Below are 21,226 nucleotides of genomic sequence, written 5' to 3'. Positions count from 1 at the left end.
TTCTTTGTCTCAGACACTGTTCCTGCTACAAGAAATGACATCTAGAAAGAACTTCAATGAGCCCCAGTGGATTTCTGCTTTGCATAGAATAGTATAGATCAGTCTTTTAATCCTCTTAAACACTTGCCATTTGTTGGAAATAATTTTTAATGGATTTAAAAACCAGTTACAATTAAAAACTGGAAAAAATAATGGTGCAAAATGAGTTAACTGTGTGCTCTAGGTATTTTTTCATGTCACTCAATTTACATACAGTACTTTTATTAAAATATGTAACTTCTACACACTGTCCAGAAAAAATATAAATAATTTTGACAGTTGTTATATGAAATTACTAAATGAAACTTAAGATGTAAAATTCAACCCAAAAATTGCAATATTTGTAACTTTGATATTTAGATTTTTATATTATGTGTATTTCCTTAATCTGTAATTCTGTCATTTTCCTTCATTCTCAGTCCTATATAAAGTCCCATTTCTTTCACTTTAGGAATGCACAACACAACTCCCTAGCTCTTATCTATAAAAAGCAGGCCCATGGTACACTGAATTTTTTTCCAAAATTACCAATGATAAATCTGTAAATTATAGCCATTGTAGCCTTTTGATCATATGCAAATGGCTCTCCCACAGTTCCTAAACTGAGCAGCTTTTATTGTAAAACTGTAAAATAGCAGACCACAAACATCCTACTTTACACACAAGTAAAAGTTTACTAAGATACACCAGCATATCTACAGCAGGATCTGCCTTCAAGGGCATTTTAAAAGCTCACATACTCCCAGTGCATCTCTTTCAAAATGCAATAAATTAAAGTATTTGAAAACCAATCAATTGGCATCAATTTAATCTTCTGAGGGAGAGCAAAGCAGAAGTAAAGCACATCAAAATTGCCATTACCTGTGTTTCTACAAGATAACAAGAAACTGAGTAGACAGAGTGCACACAAATTAGCTCTTCATGAACACTGACCTTCCCCCCCAAGCCTTTGGACCAAGTCCACTCCGTACCTTCCACTCAGGAAGCCAGCTCCTCCATGGAGGAGGGCAAATAGCCACTAGGTTAGACACACACCTGAGTATTCACTGCAACCAGTTTCAAATCTAAGGAGATGGATGTCAAATGCAACTCCTGCAATAGAGAAATTCAACATTCAGACTCAATCCTGCCACTTTTCCTGCTCCTTTGAACAAAGCAGACCCACGCTTCTTCTTTCCTCTGAAGGACCCTCCGTATCCATACGGAAGGAGAATGAGCAATTTGCTCTTTATAAACTTTTCTAAGAATGCTCTGTGAACAGAGCATTCTGTGTACATTTATCACTCAAAATTAAAGGAATCCACAAAAAACCTCCAAACACTTACAACATTCTGACTTGTAAATGACCCAAGTATTTTATGCAAATAGTTATGACATAAAACTGGGTATCACATTAGTTTCTGTATTAAATGCCGCTGCTAAAGAAAACCATTTCAAGGTTGTCTGAAAATGTAATTTTGTTTAAACTGTATTAAATTATGTATTTAATATGTATAGTGTAACTTTTTATAACTGTATGTTAAAGACCCAAAGAGAAGCTAGTTATTCAGAACCTATAATGAATATACAATACTTGAAGCAACAAATATAGCAACGCAGTCGACAAAAGCCCCTTGGGGCAAGTTGCACACGTTTAAGCAGATTGCTGCAGATTGGATTTGACTCTCAGCCAAGCTTGCAAGATGACAGAGAATTAACCTTTAAATCCCCCTTCTTACCTAAAGAAGCCTTCATGCAAGGATACGTTTATTTCTTACTCAAGGACGCCCTAAATATGTCCTTGTACATCTATTATGTAAGTACAAAATGTTTAAAATGTAATTATAGTAAGTAATACTTGTAAATAGAGTTCTTAACTTATTCATATGAGTGCATGTGATATGTTCATAAATACACTACAACCATCTCTGCTGTTTTGGTGTCCACATCAAATTCTTACTAGAAATACTTTCTACACCTACAGTGAGAAGTACTTATCAAAAATATATTTTATACAACATTAACTTACTCAGATTAACATGAAAACCTAATTTTAAAAAGTGTGACCCTCGTATACAAAGTAATTTTCACCAGAGAGAAAAAATATTGGCATAGTACTTTTTCATGTGCAGTCTGTTTCTTTGGAAACATGACTGAATGAATGTTTAAAGACGTGCTGCAGCTCAAAGAAGAAGATGAATCCAGTACGTTTCTCAAGCAATATTCGTGCTTTATTTGTATATTCAGGATTACACGTGAAAGAAGGATTAGCATTCAGTCAATGGGAAGGAGATCAGAAGCCACAGGTAACATGAAAGTCACGTACATCTCCAGTAGAAAGCTACATGTTATTTTTTACACCAAAAATTTCACCAACCAAACATATTTTTATAGGTGGAATTCTAAGACACATCACATTACAACTAAAATTTAAAAGAAAGTCACAATAAACTGAACTTTTTAAAGGAGTAGGGAGATAGAATACATATTTGACAAAATGTGATGTTCTCCAATAGCATTTGAAAATATTTACAGAGATTAATACCCAAATATTAAAATCTAAATAGCTAATAAATTTAGGGCTATTAATTTCTCTTTAATAAATTAAAAATATAAATAAAGTGTATGGCTTTAAACTACTCACACAATCTTACAAAATGCTCCTTTACAAAAATCTGGCAATAACTGAAGTTTGAGATCAAATAAAAAGCAGTGAACTTCCTTGTTGTAATGTTAATAAACTATATTCTTGTTTGTATAAGTTTGGGTGCCATATATATTTTGCTCTGAACTGAAAAGCTATTTCTCTTGTTTCAAGAGTATGCAGCCTACTACAAGAAACAAAGTTTTTAGATTTAAATCCTCTACAAAGAAAATCCACCCAAATGGTCCATATGAGTGACTGTAGAAAAGGTATGCTGGCAGATAGGGGTCTCTGGAAAATTATAACTGGATTTCCAGACTTCCATCTTGACAACTCATGAAGAAAATCAGCCAACATCAATTGCTAGTTTTAGAGAAATAAATCTTGAAAATACTCATGAAACTCCTCTTCCCTGTAACAACAAAAAATAAATGTCAGAAAGTTTTGCTTTGGATTTGTACCTAGGAGATAATCTTTGAATAAAAAAGTTTTAGCAAACTTCTGATTAGAATTGTGGAAAGTATAGATATTTTTGACTTACTCACTACATTCCAATACCCTTCACATTTCCCTGTGTGAGCTGACCCTTAGGACCTGCCACTAAGATAATAATGCTATAGAGGGGGTAAGGCAGCAGTCCTATGGCAGTGGCTTAACAAAGATTTTCCTCAAGAGTTGTGTATGTCCCCTCTTTAAATACACATTTTTAGGTTCACTGCATGGAAAAAGATTTGACATAACCTTTTATGTGTGAATACTCACTGAAACACTGGACAATTCTGTCTTGCAGTTCTGAATGGACCCTGTACATTTCAGTAGCTGCAAGCTCACTACATCAAACTAACCGTGATTTTTCATCTGCTTCTCGCAGAGAACCCTTCAAAGAGTCAGCTTCTGAAGGACCATCTTCAGCATTGCTGTCATCTGAATCTATTAAAAAATTTAAAATGTTTACAAAATAAAATTTAAAATAATCGTTTTTTAAATTAGATGGTATAATGCTAGAAGCAATGTTTAATTGCAACCAAGAGAATAAACAGAACACTTTGCATAAAGTGAAAATGAAAATGTTTTGCAATGCTAATTAGTGTAATCAAAAAGATTCTTAGTATCACAAAGCAATGTTTTGGTCAAACATAACAACAGCCATGTCAAAAAAGATCTGATGCTGTGACACAACAGCAACATAGCATTTTTTTTTCCTAAAACTAAATAATTACAAACCCAGATATACAATATAGTTTCAATTTATGATACTAGATTAATCAATTACCTTACTTAAATGATAGTTCTTATCAATTGTGACTTATCAGTACATGAAATTATAAGAAAACACAGATTATTGCATAACTATTTCATATTAGCATACAGGAATTTCATATAAGAAACTCCATCCCCCCCCCCCCCCCCGCCCTCTGAATCTTCCAACAAGTTTCCTGACAAAACAAATACTTTGGGCACGGCCCAAATCATAAGAAAAGTGCTTCAGGTCTTCCTGTATCTAACTGGGAAAGCCTAGGGGATGAGGACATGCTTAAAAATGTATAGCAGAGCAGTGAAAACAGTCAATTACTTCCAGACAGTCTGCAACAAGAACTGGCATGACCAGGAGATGGGGCCTGTTTCACAAAAAAAGAAACTGGAGACTGGACTCACTGAGATACAAGCAGTGACTAAATGCATCCACCTGCAATAAGTAGGTCTCTGAGGTACTACAGGTGGTAGTTGGAAAAGATATTAATTAAAGCCTAGGATTTATTTTAATTTTTTTTTTTTGAGCAGAGGACATATCAGTTTAACTCCCTGAAGGAAAATGTAGCTATTATATCAGAAAAATACTATCTTTATACAATCCAGACTACACAACATGAAATTATTAACAATGTACCTATTTTTGCACCCTCTGCTCTTTTTTGCAACAACCTGAGTTCCCATTTTTCTGGTTATTTTCATTCTGTTATCTGCCCACACTTTTATTTTTTGATTAAACAATTTCCTCCTTAAAATTCCCTACACTTTTTCTCCAAGATATGTAAGTCATTCATTCAAACCTTCATATTTCTGCTTGTTTCAGACAGCATTCTTATCATATAAAATATTGAAACAGACAGCTAATAAAACCAAGATCAATGACAACTGTCTACATTATACAACTTATTACAAAACCATAAAGGATACTAAAATACCTTTATCAGAATTATCTGAATCATCTGAAGAAACCTGATCTGTAAAGAAACACCAAAATAGAAAAAAAAAACAGTAAACTGCTTTTGATTTTATCTATTATCTTCTATTGTCTACAAAGATTTTTCTATCACAATTTATTACACTTAAGATCTGTACATGCATGCACACACCACATTCAAAGAAAGAGAGCAAACACTGAAATAAAAGGATTTTTTTAATGAGTGCAAAGGTCATCAGTTTGAGCCTATTTATGTCAACCCAAGATCTCTGGTGTTAAAAGGTTATCTAACATTTCCAAAAGGCTTTCAACCCCAAAGCCTCATGGAATGAAACACTTCACAACCCTTTCTAGGATGCAACATCCAATGCTTGCACAAATTTCCCTTGCAGTGCATACTTTTCAAAAGGCTGTCCCTCTCTGTTAAATATAAGAAACTTTTTCTTTTCTGCATCTAGGAAATTTTACCTAAGAGATTTACCTTTTTGACTACCTGTGTTGCAGTCAAGAAAGTTACATATCTGTCTGTGTAACTAAAAGTATTTATACGTAATTATATGTCTCCATCTATTCATCTGTTGCAAAACTAAGGTTCAATTAACCTGAGTATTTTAACAACTGAAGTTTTAAAGTTTAAATTTACCTTTACTGGTCTTTTTTTTGGACTTTTTTTTTGCTGAACGAGACAATTTTCTCTTCTTATTTTTTGGCTCCTTAGAGTTCTGTGCAGCTGTGCCTCTTTTCTTGCATGTTTTGACTTCTTTCCTCCTTTAAAAAAGATGAATGTACACCTCCTCTGTTATATATACTTCTTATGCAACAGTAAATCTGAAATATTTAATTCAGTCAAACGCGTTATATTTTCAGACACCGATCAGTAGTCAAACAGAAAAAAACTGATTCAGTTTAAAAAAAAGTGCTATTATAAATAGAGGAAAAATAATCACTGGGCTGAAATTAAGCAAATGAAACTTCTGTGATGGTAGGGATGGAATTCTTCCAGTCTGGGGGTTCTGTGCTGTCATTAGCAGAGCATCTTAACTCTCAACAGTGACAAGTCAGTGGCTTTATAAGAACTCCAGAATATTCATGCTATTTCAGGATAAATCAAGTTCCTAATCATCTCACTGATGTTTTGTCCTTGTGTGCTGTTCATCATAATTGTAACTTATCAATAATTCAGACCCCATTATTTTGAAAATATTTCATTACCGGTGATGGAAGTTTAGTTTGTGGGAACATTCTGGACATAGTCCTGAAAAAGAGAAAATGAGAACATTGCAGCCAAGAATTTGATAACCTGAAGCATAACTAACAAAAATACGAAACTAGTTAGAGCTAGATCCTTCAACATCAGCAGCTTTTCCTTCAAAACACTAGGTACAATGTAATTGCAGTCAGGATTGAAAAAATACATGATGAAAGTCTCCAGTAGAACCCAGATTTTACTAAATGCGAAAGACAATCACAAGTTTAGCATTGGCAGCTCTTCATTAAAGAACTATCAGTGCTTCTCATGTACAGACATCCCATTATGGATCCTTGTGCACAGATCCAATACTTCTGCAATTATACTGAAGATGTGTAAGTCTCTTAGAGCCTTGTCAGAGACCAAGTGCTCCCACATGGAATGGCTTGTGCACAAAAGGAAAAAGCCCCACTACTCACTCATTTTACATGAAGTAACTATATAAACTGTACTAAGTTTAATTATCTGATAAACAGATCATCATGTACACAATTCTGAATTAGAAAATCACAGTCAAGATGTAAGGATGGAAAATTGTTTAAAAATAGAACTTTGAGAAGTTCTTTTTTAGAAGAAAACTCGAATATTTAAAATAAAACCAGTAAAGTTGAAGATGTGCAAGAAGTTGTCTGGTCCAAAGCCCTAAGGACTTCCAAGCCAAGTAACTGAATGAGCAATGACAATGTTGAAATTCTCCTTGCAATGCAGTATTGTCCATTAAACTAGAAATGCTTCTATGTAAAACAGCTTATAGCCAATTATTCAAATTTTATGACATGCTAATTATACAGAATAAAGTTCTTAATCTGTAACAACTTTGTCATCTATAATGATAACAGCTGCTCTCTCTAAATCAAGAGCACCATACTACTACCTGTGATTAATTCAACAAAATGATCTCCTATTCTGCCTTTGTCATGAACTCATATTATTATCACTGGGTCTCACTCAATAACATTCAAAGTACAAGATACTTTTCTTCTTTTAAGTGTACATATCCTAGAAGGGCAGACTTACTCAATTTTACAAGTGCATTCCTCTTTTCACCATGTTCAACGTAACCAAAATTCACCTCCCAGCTCTTCAGGCCTTCATTCTCATCACAGTGTTTATTTCCACAGGAAAACTGACCTGTAAAGAGTAAAAACCAGCAAACTGTGGTTCAATGATTAACATTAATAGATATGGGGTTGGTATTTCCAGTTCTGCTCTGTTTTTGGTTTTCATTTTCCATTTCTTTCAAATAAAAAAAAACCCACAAATCTAAAAATAACATCTAGATTAAGGAAATAATAACAGGGAACAACAAAGCAATCATACTTGTCCAATATTGCCTATTTGCAAAGGAAAAAACATATCTGTGCTTTGAAATGTGTGGATGAAAGTGTACATTATGAAATAATAAGCCTAATATGAACTCTGAAAAAATGAACCAGGATACATCCTATACCCCAAATGACACTTAGCAGAGGATGATGGATCAGAAGTTGTGATTCATACATGCATCTTTAATGACATCAAATTATTCAAAGCATCACATTTGTACAGTATGAAGATGCCCACAAGCTTTTTATGTAACTAGTGTACCTGACATACAGGACATACAATTTGTATTCTAGTGAATATCCATAAATACCTTTCCATTAAGAAAAGGAAATGCAACTTCGTTAGAAATGTTATGTCAGCTTTAAAAGCTTCCTTTGGTTCATTATGTGAAAGCAACACTGATTTTAAAACAGATCTGCACATAATCAATTTTGTTTGCACCACTGAAGTCCCAATATTGGAGTAATAAAGATACATGCATTCCCTTTGCAGAGACTGATTTGTATGCAGAGCAGCAGAAAGGATGTGCATTAATAGGCTCACAAGCAGGACTGTTGATGAACGATTAACCTCAGAAAATTCTGCTTAAGCAGCTAACTGATGGATTGGCAGTGTCCTCAGATACTTCAGTCCTGTAATGAAACACCACTTGCAGTGCAAACATTTGAAGTAAAGAAAAAAACCAGAACTCTCATTAAAAAAGCAAGTTTCAAATTAATATACGTTAAGTATGTTTAACCCTACATAAGGTATGGCTATCATACCCTGTGTCATAGCAATCTCCAATATGATCTTCTTTCAAAACTTATGGCAAAGACTGAAAGATGCCAAAGAAATAATTTGGCATTTTCAATCAGTAATACAAGCATCACCTCTTCTTTCACTTATCCTAGCCCTTCTTTTTTGTAACCATGCAAAGATAAGCACCAAATGCAAAGCAACCAAATGGGAGTACTCCATTCCTGCATGCCCTTGTTACCACCCCCAAACCTTAGTAAAAGTGCACCAGCAGTGGTTCTCATCACCACTGTACATCACCACTGACACAGCTACATCAGTACATACAACAGGTACATACATGGCTAATGCTAATGCTAATGATCAGTCAGGTAGGTGTAGATGTGTTATTACATTTAATGAAGCAATTTATATGCCTGATTTATATTGTAAAATAGCATAAAAGACCCACGGGTGTTTTTAAAAGGATTTTTTGGAACTGCACTTGGAGACCGTGTCCGACACCCGCGAGCGGGTTGGCTTCTCGCGCCCCCCTGTGGTGAAAGGGAGGATTTACCCACTCCTGTTCCCATTGCTCGTTTTTCATTAGGATCCCATTAAAAAGCTTGGAATATAAAATTCTGCACTTTCTCCCACATTTTAAAATATGAAGTACCACATATTAAATGTACAAAGCTATAATTTTTCGCCCACGAAGACATAAAATAATTTACTTCTCATTTAATCTTAATTATCTTGTTAAAGTATTAAATACAGCATGTAATTTTATCAAATGTAACTATCCATTAATATAATATGTAGTGCTAAATGCAACATACGACTACAACTACCTTTAGAGGCTTTAACATTTACAGTTCAAAAATCCCCACCATTAATGTTCATGCTTTCTACTCTGAAATACTTTTTTTTTTAATCATAAATGCATTTCTAGCAGTTTGAAATATATTACAATACAGGTGTTTGCAGAATACAGCTGTTTAAAGAACTGTAACTGAGTGAAACTGATCAGCAACTCCATACAATATCCTGGCATGTGCATCCATGACTTCTAAAACTCACAAGTGTATGAGAATCCACCCCAGGAACAGCAATACTTGATCCACCTCACTTCCTTGCTTGCTCAGCATGTTGAAAAAGCCCAAGCACCTCTGCCATGGAACAAGGACCACTGTGCAAAGTCCCAGCAACACACTGGTAAGACTTCTCACCCAGAATCAAGGTGCTGATTTAGAGGCAGGATTGGGAGACATGATAATCATTCCCACCGAAGCTTTCAAAATCAGTTTAGCCTAAAACAGGTCTCACACAAGAAACTTTAATTAAAAAGTTAACATTTTGCAGAACAGCACTGGAGAAGCTGTTAATCAAGAAATTATTCTCGAAGAAAACCACTGAGAGACTTCAGTTACAGGTATGAAAAGCTAATGAGGTAGCAGAACTGCTAGAGAAAAGCAGCTAAAAAGCCCACCCATGAAATTCTACATTATCAAACATATTAAGGTGGTGCTCATTACAAAAGTGACCTTGTGAGAATAAACTATATGCTCTTTTAATTGTAATATGTGCAGATCAGTGTGCAATCTAAACCTATGTAGCATAAAATAGGAAAGCTGAAAGACATGTCAATTTATTGTACATTATTATCTGATAAACTTACCAGTATCATCAAATATTATCTAACAAAATTATGTCCAAAAGCAGCAAGAGGAGCATCAAGAAGAAATCTAACATAAAATGAAAGACATCATTACCTTTTCCTGAAATTACTTCTTTTTCATGTCGCCATCGAAATCCAAACTGTTAAGATAAGAACCAAAATTGAGTTGTGAATAGTCAACATATTAAGCACTGTAAAGACTAATTTCAGTTGATTGGTGTCCTTCATGTGGATCATACTTTTAATTCTGGTCATGAAAATTTAATTTTTTCTCTTTTAATTAAAATTATCTCTCTGCCTCTGCTTGCCAGAATAGTATTTTTTAAATAAAAATAGTTTAAATATTTGTATTTTTATTTTTACAGGACGTCCTCCATGCTGAAAAACAATTACAAAAGCAAACATATTAACATTGCCAAGTACAAGACAAGTTGGCCTAGAAATCTGGAAATGAAAACAAAATAACAAAATGTGTTTTATTTAATGACCAGGTGTCAAACAGATTTCATTTCTTAGCAAATAGGACACACTTCCAATCTGTTAAGCTACAAAACAAAGTACAGAGACAGCAAATAAGAAATTCTCTAGGAAAATAAGACAACAAAGGGAACATTTCCAGTCCAGTGCATATCAAAGTAAAACTTAAATGCAGAGCACCCTCCTGTGCTGCACTGCAAAGCTGACAATAGAACTGAACTATCTGACAATACAGATGGTCATTTATCAGCCTCAAAGTTTGCAGACAAGATGCACTGAAGGTTCAAAGACAACCTTGACCTAGAAAACTCTTACCTAGGGAAAGTGTCAGGAGTAACAGACCCAGCACAAGCAAGAGCTGTCAGAACACTCTTCCACTGTCTCTACAGAGCCTCACACCAGAGGTTCACAGTGGCATTTCTGATTAAAAGCAAACACCAGTGAAGACCAAGCCAGACTGGTCATCAGCAGGTGAAGCAGCCTGGGAGCAAGAAGGGTGAGTGGGTCTCCAGCTCTGGCTGTGAGAGCACCTGTGAATCTCTAGGGATGAGAGCAGGGGAGTCCCAGCCACGTGTGTGTGTGTGTGTGCAAATGGAACCAGCAACTGGAACATGCCTGTGGCCTCAGGGGTTCATCTGTTTTCTCCTGAGCTTCTGTTTTTAAGTAGGTGGTTCTGCTTATTTTTCAGATTCTCAAAGGAGATGCTGCCATGGAACCTTTACCCAGTCCTTTGTAAAACAGTGATTAACTTCAGAAGAAAAGCTCCTAAAGAGATCTGAGCTACAATTTCTATGCAGAGATCTTTAGAAAACCAATCTAACTAGAAGATTTTGGCCAGAAGCAAACGATTACAGCTGTGAAAAGACAGACGAGCACATAAGTGCAAGTCTCAATCTGTGCAATATATGTACTTAAAACAACAGAGAAAACTGACCTCCAACTTTTGCTTTCACACCAAGTAGCATGATATAGAATCACAGAACCAAAGAACAGCTCAGGTTGGAAGGCACCTCAACAGACTGACAGCTTCAACCTTCCATGGGGAAGGGAGCCCAGATGAGATTATCTATCACCCTGGGTAATTGCATCTGAAAAACCTCCAGCAATGGGGATCCACTGTGCCACTGGGGAGGTTGTTCCAGCAACTGAATGTTCTCACTATAAAAGAATTTCTTACATTAAGATGAAGCATCACAACTATGATGCAAAAGGCTGACTAGCTGAGAAGCTTTTATCTACCCTGCACTTCTCATAGCACCAGCACTGCAAAGCAAAAGGCACAAGGGGCTAAAGATATCCAGCTTCCAGTTTCTGGAGATGCAGAAATAAAAATTAAGGCAGGAAAAATCTGAAAGCACAGACTGTATTCCATTGGTGCAAATGGGATGAGCAGCTTATTTAAGACTTCCAAGAGAAAAGCCTGCTTTGAAATCCTTCTGTACCAAACATGGGCATGGATAAATCAGTCACTGAGAAAAATCTCATACTTTTTTCTATTTTTCTAAGAATTTCTAAGAAAGGACTGTCACATGATCAGAACTTATCTGAGAAAAGAAAGCATATATATTTTACAAATTGCCTGACACAGCACTTATGCTGACATGGCAATGCCAAAAATAGAGGTAATGACTTAGGAGCATAAATGGGAACAGAGAGTGACCTCAAAGTTAGGATAGACACACTTGAAGTCTGACAGGGAAATACTGTTCACACAACACAAGAAAACACACAGACACAGACACAGACACAAAAAAATCTGGGGCAGAACAGTTTCCCACAAAAGACAGCAAACATATGGAAACTTGGCACAGTAGTGAGAGAAACAAAATCTGTAAGCATTCTCAATGGAAATCAGCTGGGGGGATGGGGGATGGAACGGACATTGAGGGATAGGAAATACCTGCAGGAAAATAAAATCAAATTTAGTCAAAAAAGAAGGGAAGGCATCTTCAGCATTTTAGTTTTTGTTGATTTTAATTGCATTTTTGCATTTTACTGTCCCAATTTTCATTAGATGACCTGTCATCTTTTCTTCTTAATAGAGCTAAGCCCAGTCCTTGCAAATATTTACCAGTTAATGTAATTTTCAATACTATAAAATAGTTGAAAAGAACTATATAGACTGGGTTACTGTGTGCTAGAAACACCAAGACACATCTGAGTTCAGCACCAGCCTTTGGAAAAACACAATAGAAAATTCATGTATATTCTCTGACTAAGAAGTTAGTCAGCCAAAAACTTGGAAAAAACAAAGGCTGTTCCAGTTAAGAAGAAAACCTGGTGCTGGAATTGGGCTGCTCCTCTTGAGAAATTCTATTTATTTACAAGGCACATACAAATGCTGTTTCCACAAACAGAAAAGAACAACCAGCAAAAGATGCTGCTTTAGAATAGACTTTTCCAAAATTGTTTCTGCCAGCATTCAAGTACAAAACTCTTTTTAGACTTTTTTTTGAACAGTAACATTCCATGGGGTTTTAGGCTTCATCTACTGCTCCTCTCCAAGCAACCTCTCCAGCCTTCTTTCTTTAACCCCTTTGCGTTTTCTGCCTTTCACACACAATGTACCTCTTCATAAAACATCATCTGACAGAAATGTTCCTATTCCCACAGAAGCACATTTTTGAGGCAGTGACAATACTTGGATTCAAACTGCTGCTTGTAAGTAACTTGTCAAATTCTCACAGCTCCCTTTCTATGGAAGGGGTACTAAAATTCTGGTTTTACGACATATCCACAATCATAAGGCAATTTTTAAAAAAGGTTATATTTCAAAACCCAAGATGATTTACTCTAAGGAAAGGTACCTTATTTTCTTTGTATCTGCTGAGATCTGCTATACAGTATTCTTTGAACAATTTGTCATAATACTTCTTTGCAAGCCTCTTCTCCCTGAAACAAAAAGTATTTTTTTTATTAAATATAGAAGACAACATAATTCACTTTACATTGTAATGACACTAGCAAGACAAAGACATTTGTTTCATTGAAAGAACACAAGTTGTAGACCTAGAAATGCAACAGATGCGTAGTCATTAAACTAAGGAGTAATTTCCATAAGACTGGAAAAATAAATATAAAATAAATCCACAGTACATACTAAACTGTATTTTTTCAAACTCTGCTTTCTTCATAGGTTTTGAACAGTTATTTGGATCTCAGAGAATCACTATTATTTATTAGCTCTTTCTGTCATCAATTCATGTTGGCATTTGAGCAATATTACAATATGAAAGACCTTCTAATGGACTTTTATTTTCAAATGCATCAAAGAATGATCAAATATGCACAGTAATTCTTAATTAGTAAGGGAAACCACAAATTTAGTACAAGTGATCTAAAAATAACATATCCTATAATAGTTTCAGGTACCAATTCATGTCTGCTTCATCTTCTTCATTCCACAGGAATCTATGGTTTTCTCTAATAACATCAAGATCCGTCTTGTCATTTGCTCTATAAAAGGACACAGCTTTTTTTAGTACAATGTAACATTAAAATGAAAAGCCATCAAATAATGATTTGGTAAGCATCAATATTTTACAGTTCTAATCTCTACCTCACAGCATAAAGGAATACATTTCTATGAAATAAAACTATCAAAAATGTATTCCCTGGCATACCTGTTCCCAAATAAAAAAACTCACAGTTGAAAACTGCCACTGAAATTCTGGATGACTTGATCCTGTCTGAAAACACTTTAATAATCTTTATTGAGAACAGTGATGTTCAAAGGCAGTTATGGATAGCTCTAAAGAAGTTATTATTCTGGACAATGGATAGCAATTCTGCACATTCAGAAGTATTTCAGACTGTTATTTTGAAGATTCTGACAGATATTTCTCAATGTACCCTCCATTAAAAATGATCACCTGTCATCCTTCCTTTTACATAACAAAACAAGAATAATTCAGCTCATGGTATGTTCTTACCTAAAAATATGAAAACAAAATGAAACAAGACAGTTTTGTGTTTGGGTATTTCCAATTACTGTAGTTAACATTTGTGACCAAAATAATTAGTAATTTGACACACATCCATCTCTGCCCCCAAAGCTATAATATATATTTAACAGCTTTGACAAAGCAGGGAGCTTTGAGGTCAGGAGGGGAAAGGCTGCTAACGGTTCTCACCCAGATCTTCGGAAATCCTCGATTTTGCCACCATAGTACAGGATGTAGTCATGCACAAACTTCTTATGCCTTTCATACTGCATAAAGCAATTAAGGATTTTTTCAGAACTTATTTCCTTTTACCACAGTTTAAAATCAGAAAAAAACCCCAACCAAAATCTTTTTATATATTTAAGAGAAAGACTTTTCTCCTCACAAACAGTTCAGTAATTTCCAAAAACAAAGAAGAATTGAGTTAATTAGGAACTTTTACTTAATAACCTCTCATAGAAGTGAATTTCCAAATACAGGAATTCTAGGCAATTTCATCTTTAAAACCTCATTCTTCATTTATAAAACTGTCTTCCTTTATCAAAGATGCTCTGTATGCATATACACAGAAACTTGGTTCACTTTTTCAGCTGTGATTTAGACAACAGCCTCTTTGTTCTGCAGTTTTAGTTTAAAACTGGTTTGTACTTTCTATTATAAAAACAATCTGGCTATTAAAATGGAATAATTTGTTACATTTCTACCACCAACATACAAATAAAAGTTGTATGCTTTAGTTTGGAAATGAAAATCACGGAAAAATATGTAATGCTTCCTAGAACAATTTGGCCTCAGTGTGAGGCCAAAACAGAAACATAATTTGAAACACATTTTGTACCACAATTTGAGCAAAATGTGTAATTACTTATTAAAAAAATAAATGTCTTCACAAACAAAAACTTTATATATGGCTTCTTAAAAGATTTTCAATTCACTTTTATCTCAGCAGAAAAAGAAGCTCCTCTGAAGAATGACTCAGTATCTGGTGCTGCACTGTCACTGATTGTGGTAACTGAGAAATCCCAGTATTTTACCATAATGGATAACCTGTGCCCCATCTTCAAACCTGAAAAATGAAACAGAAGGATACAGCATCCATAGAGATCAAGTGAAATCTTCTTTTTCTTGCTTCTTCCCTGTTAATAACAAACACGTTCCAATGAAAACCATCTTTCCATTAAGAGGAAAATGTTCCACAAAAGCAATATATAAAAGATACCTATCACATTCTTCAGCTGCGAATTGTCTGTGAACCACACTGCCTTGTTTTGGTTTTTGGAATGGCTTTATCAGAAGGGCATCTTCCTGTATTCTAAAGGTGGGAAAAAGGAAGAAAAGTTAGTCAATAACTTTTCATAAGCAATAAAATTTTCATGTGCAAAACCTTGCACTATCTTGAGTAACAAAAATTGTTATATTGCTATTTTCTACAGGAATATAATGAAACTTCAGAACCAACATCAGCTTGGACTTTACCTCACTTGCAGAACAAAATCAGAGAGGCATTTGCTTCCAGCTGGCATTTAAAGGCAATTGCTTTAAATAGCAATTTGTAATACTTGTTTTTATTAATATTATCACTATAGAACCACAATGCTAAAACCTGGAAGACGCCTCAGTTTCTCTCTGATATTTAAAGTCCTTTACAAATCTCAGTTGCACTGGAAAGTAGGAACAGGAAGGACAGTGCATTCACTGAGAGAGAGTGACTGGCAGTAACCCTATTCCCTCCTTTCATGCCAGTGTCTCAACACCTCATTAAACAGCTCTGCCTCTTGTAGTGCAATCACAAGAATTACAAATTTAAAAGTCAATTGCCATGTAATGAACCATATTTGTCAGTAGGCAGCTAAAATTACTTTTAGAGTTCAACAAAGTAATCAAAAGTTAAACATTTTAGCTAGTAAAAGGTATGTTTAGTTAATTTCATTCATAAACTGAGATGAAGAAAAGATTTTTCCCATAATTATCAGTGGGCAGAAAGCATGGTAATCAGAAGCCTGAAGAAAACAAGCCAGGGAATTTGTTTCTAGCTATGGAATATAGGACTCCAGAAACTTAAGGTATCATTTACTCAAAAGGATCTGTAAGCACAAAATTCCCTTAAGAAGGGTCTATAAAACAGCAATTTGGAGAGAATTTAAGACTACTATTTTCCTTAAAGTGAAAATAAATACAATGATAGAGCAAAAAAGGAACCCACGTAAGAGCCCTACTGGGAATCAGCAGTTGTGTGCCAGAACAAGGATAATGATGGTATTTTTGAAAGGCTCATGATGGTTACTTAATATTCCACCTAGGAAGTGGAATGGTAGAATGTGCAATGGCATCTAAATAAAATGAAATCTGAACAAAACCAGTCACTGTTTTAATGGAGAATGGCTATATTTATAAAATAAATTAAATGGCACAATGCATGCTATTATTCCAAAGATTAAAAAATGATTTTTTTTTCCCCCCAGAACGCAATCAGACACTACAAAATCCATTCTTTCAATTTTCCTACAAAGGAAAAATATGCAAGAGTCCTAGGACAGTTTCCAGAAAGTCTTCTTAAATAAAGTCCAATAAAAGAGCAAGGGAGAGACAAGAAAAAGTAAGAAAAGTACATGCAAAGTGTAGGCCAAATATTCAGTATGATGCAGAAAGTGTCAAGGTGTTTTGCAGTTCAAAAGCAAAATAAATACATAAACAAATCAGTCAGATCAGACTACAAAATTCCAGGTCACTAACTGTGCAAATCACTGAAAGTACTGGCCAAGGTCATCTCAAATAAGAGATGTGCAGGTGCATTTCAAGGATTGATCACAACACAATTTACCAATTCCCAGGTCTCTTCACAAATTAAATAATAAAGAAGCAGCATCAGTTCTTCACTTTGTATCTCTATGTGTTTTATATCTACAAAGCCTGCTGCCACTTGGCCTTTTTTGCCTTGCACTCCCAGCAGTTCCATTTGTCCTGATGGATCACAGTGGTGTGAACAGTGCTGCCAAAACCCAGCAGTGGATACTAATGCTTGGAAAAACAAAACACTCTGCTCCAAGAACTGAGGGGCAAATATACACCAGATGGAGATGGCAGAACAGCTCTTAATCAGCTGCCCCTGGAGATGACAAGCTTTGGCAAGCTTGAGATGAGGAGATGCAGAAATCAGAGATTGATTTTTTCAAAAACCATTTCAACACCAGACCTTACATGCAACAGCATCATCTTCTATGCACACTAAGAGGCCATTTGTACAAAATACAAAATGCAAAGTGTTAATTCTGTACTACATTACCTTTTAGTCTTTTGCAGAGACTTCTCTCCACTCTCCTCATCACTAAAATCAGAATCATAGCCTCCATGGCCATGTGCCTGAAAATAATAGACCAGTCAATATATCTGCTAATGCAATATGGATATGGCATCATTACAAGTCAGCACTGTCCATCATGCATAAATAAAAGATAGAAAGACAGAGAGCAAGCGAACTAGTGCAAATTCTCACATGTCTAAGCCAAACAAAATTCCACAGACAATGCAAAGTATATTCCAGATAATACAGGGCACAGAGAGATCACTTTGTAAAATAGATCACTTTACAGATAACTTCTATGTGTATGTCCTCATATTTAATCTTCACACAGATGCAGCAAACCAGAAGAATGATAAATACCTTGGGTTTTTATTTTCTAAACAACGTTCCTTATGTAAGACAACCATGAATATCTTCCCCAAGAGCTAGTCTTTCAGGGGGCTGGAGGACAGCAAGTGATAATGTCCTCATTATAAATGAAGGAAAATGGGAATAAAAGTTTCTTGGGCTGTCATGCAGCATTTTAGATCATTAGATCTTACACTGGTAGCTGCAAATCTGAAAAAAAAGACACAACTCCACAGGATGATTTTGATGAGGTGGCTTCTCTTGACATAAATGTCTCACAGAAATGCCATGCTGAAGAGTCAGAGGTACCCTCTACTGACACCAAAAACTGCTTTGTATTGTGCACAGTATGTAAAACATTATCTTCTCAAACTGACAGTGAAGGACTCTTTTTAAGATTCTTAAAAATCCTTTGCTATTATTATTAATAAACAAATACTATAATGTTCCTCCCACACTTCTGAAGAACACGTAACTCTCCTACACATATATATTTCAAAAAAAGCAAGTCAGAACTTTTTCTGAACTATTTCCTATTTCCCATGAGACATAAAAATTGTCCATTACCAAACAAAACTGAAACAAACAAAAAAGCAAACAACTCCCCCAAACAAAACTCCAAACCAAATAAACAGCTGCAGCAGATGTCTGCTGTAAACCATCCTCATGAACTTGCAAAAAAGCAGCAACAATGTAGTCTCATAGCTAGGTGGTTCTAGTAGCCAGCCTGTCACTACTTTTGTTAATGAAGCTTATACAATTTTTAGAAAGTCTGAACACTCTATAAGTATGTAGCAAATACATTTGCTGCATACTTGGCTTCTAAATTTAAAAAATACCATGCTAATCTGGGAATATTTTAAATGGCATTAGTAATGCTTCCCAAATGAACATCGAGAGCTTCCTTCACACTCAACGTCTGGGAAGTCTCAGCCAACACCATGACCATGAAAGCCCCAGACAGATGAAGTACTGAAAAGGGGAGAAAGCTCAAATGAAAGGAGATTCTCACAGAGCAGCTGCCCTTGGATGATGTACCCCAGGAAAGAAAAAGACATCCTCACTAATCAGCTCTCAAGTGATTCCAGGAATGATTCAAATAAAAGAAAAAAAGACGCAAGAGAAGCTACTCCAACAGAGTCATACTGTAGGGCTCTCAGAAGCTGATGACTGCCTTTTGTGAAGCTGAGTGTGAGTATAAGGGCAGGTATGGCTAAGGACTAGGCTGTTTTTCCAACAGGAAAGCTCTTCACAGGTTCAGACATTCTTCTGAATCACTCTAATACCTCACAGATAAAAATTCAGAGTGAAAAAGAACATAACCCATGACTGATGATCACTCCTGACACTTGTGGATCACTCCTCTGTTGAGGCAACAGCAGGACAGACAGGTGCTGCATTGATGCTGGGTTTGACAGCAGCAGCTCCAGCAGTGCTGGATGACACTCACAGAGACTGGGACTGAATGGGTTCTAACCTCACACCTCAGGATGACTCCAAGATGACCTGACTCTTGGTAAAACATACCCACTTCATTTCATGAACTCCATCAAAGAACCTCATCCATAAATGAACCTTGCCATTTTGGAAGGACAATGTAAACAGACACCTACAATCCCAGATAAGGAAAATTTTAATATTTAACTGTAGAAATAGACAAGCAGATACCAAAGCTTTGTGCCTAACCTAACAGATATAGACATGGACATGCATAATCATCAACAGAATTTAAAATAACTACTTTCACTATTTAGTAAACCCTTCAACATAAACTTTGATGGAATTTGTCAGACTCGGAATACTTCTAGTTAATAACTAATACAAATACCAAGTGTTTTCTCAAGACATGAACCTGAAAGCTGACTCAAATGGTACAGTGTATTTTGCTGTTGCGCCAACTTTGAATTCTTTATTCCCAAACAATAAAATAAACTGAAACCACAAAACAAGCACAAATATGCTTTGGAGAACATTTAGCTCACACTTAAGCAATCCAAACATCTTGGATTATTTAATGATGAAACAGCTAGAGACAGAACAGAGTCCACTAAACTCTTGGCTCCTAAAACCCCCACAAAACACAGTAAATGCATGAAAACTGTACACAACTGATGTCAAACTGAGATACCAACTCTTAACATCAATCCAGGACACTACAAACTGCCCAGCACTGCATTTACAGGTATATTTTCAGATATTTGCATCCAGAGAAGTCACCTGCTTTAAGCCTCTCCAATGGGGTAAACACACACTGGTGAAATGTGTCCACTCCTGACCACAACATGTGACTGAACATGAAACAACAGTCAAGAAGAAGAAAAAAGGCAAAACAATCCTACAAAATATTCCCAACTCGTGGCTCCTGACCTCGGGCCCAGTCTTGCCGCTGTCCTCACAAGCCCATCCTCCCCTTTATCTGCCCAGCACACAGGTCTGTGGCCGCGTCTGCTCACAGCCCAGATGTGATTCACAACAGGCCTGAGTGCTTGTTTTAGTACAAACTATTTGGGGAGGGTGTGAAGGAAGCACAGGATCTATAAGAGGACTTGAGTAGCCATCATTGATGGATAAATATGCTGTGTGGAAGGTCAGAACGCTTCACTGCAACATGCTCTTCCCACCTTGATGTTGTCTATGAAGCTTTGCCACCCCCACTTGAGGAAAAAAAACCCTGAGAATAGGCAACTAGCTTCAAACCGATTCTTCTTTGTAAAACCTATTACAAGGCGTGCCTGCGTATACTGTACAGCGAGCGACCCTAACAAAGAGAAAAAGCACTCGCAATATATTTCCCCTTTATTACAGCTATGAAAGAAAAAGTAGGAGTAAAAGGTAGGTAACAGCAGACCACGACATCGAGGACTGGAGCTTTGTGGAGCTCCACGGAGAAACCGTACACCGGCCAGTCAGACGCAGCTTCCGAAGCAGTTCTTTCTTGCCTGCTATCCTGCAGTGGCCCAGCGCTGTCCCGGCCCGCCTGACCCTTCCTCCGCCGCCGCAGTGGGGCACAGGCACGGGCCCCGGCGGCCCTTCCTCCGCCCGCCCCGGCCCCGCCGCCATGGAGGCCGCGGCCTCCGCCGGGCCTGTCCCCGCCCGCCTCTGCCGGGCCCCCTCCATCCCTCCCTCCCTCCCGGCCCCACTCACGGCCGCGGAAAGGCGCAGCTGCTCGGGCTCCATGGCCGCGGCGCGGCGAGGGCCGCCTCCGCCACCCGGCCCTGCTGCCGGCCCCGGCGCTGCTGTGCTCCCGGAAAGCAGGGTAGAGGCGGAGCAGGGCCGCACCGCGGGCTCCCTTCCTCCCTCCGTCCCTCCCTCCGCTGCGGGCGGGCGGCGCGGGGCACC

General features: G+C 36.8%; 1 protein-coding gene across 2 annotated transcripts; it reads right to left on the bottom strand.

Moving 5' to 3' along the window:
* Positions 1-2,223: 2,223 nt before the first annotated feature.
* LOC118688339 (protein FRA10AC1) lies at positions 2,224-21,169 on the bottom strand. Of its 2 annotated transcripts, XM_036385838.1 has the most exons (14): positions 21,032-21,169; positions 17,522-17,598; positions 15,458-15,550; positions 15,329-15,374; positions 14,428-14,504; positions 13,667-13,750; positions 13,102-13,186; positions 9,912-9,957; positions 7,114-7,227; positions 6,060-6,102; positions 5,491-5,615; positions 4,849-4,887; positions 3,508-3,592; positions 2,224-3,074 (listed from the first exon to the last, which is right to left on the bottom strand). In XM_036385838.1, the coding sequence occupies exons 1-14, from the start codon at positions 21,062-21,064 to the stop codon at positions 3,032-3,034; spliced, it is 990 nt and encodes a 329-aa protein (XP_036241731.1). In that variant the 5' UTR covers positions 21,065-21,169; the 3' UTR covers positions 2,224-3,031. The 2 variants fall into 2 exon arrangements, with proteins under 2 accessions (XP_036241731.1, XP_036241732.1); XM_036385839.2 differs by lacking the exons at positions 17,522-17,598; positions 21,032-21,169 and adding an exon at positions 15,715-15,828.
* Between the last annotated feature and the right edge of the window lie 57 nt (positions 21,170-21,226).

Source organism: Molothrus ater, chromosome 8, assembly GCF_012460135.2.
Source record: "Molothrus ater isolate BHLD 08-10-18 breed brown headed cowbird chromosome 8, BPBGC_Mater_1.1, whole genome shotgun sequence".
Classification (NCBI taxonomy): domain Eukaryota; kingdom Metazoa; phylum Chordata; class Aves; order Passeriformes; family Icteridae; genus Molothrus; species Molothrus ater.
This window is presented reverse-complemented; position numbering and strand designations above follow the sequence as displayed.

Excerpts from the sequence above, each read along its gene's own strand:
- LOC118688339 (XM_036385838.1), bottom strand. The coding sequence starts at position 21,064 with ATGGAGCCCGAGCAGCTGCGCCTTTCCGCGGCC. Across the intron at positions 13,751-14,427 it reads GAGGATTTCCGAAGATCTGG|AGCAAATGACAAGACGGATC; the intron begins GTGAGAACCGTT and ends GTCCTTTTATAG. Across the intron at positions 4,888-5,490 it reads CAAAAAAAAGACCAGTAAAG|ATCAGGTTTCTTCAGATGAT; the intron begins GTAAATTTAAAC and ends GTTTCTTTACAG.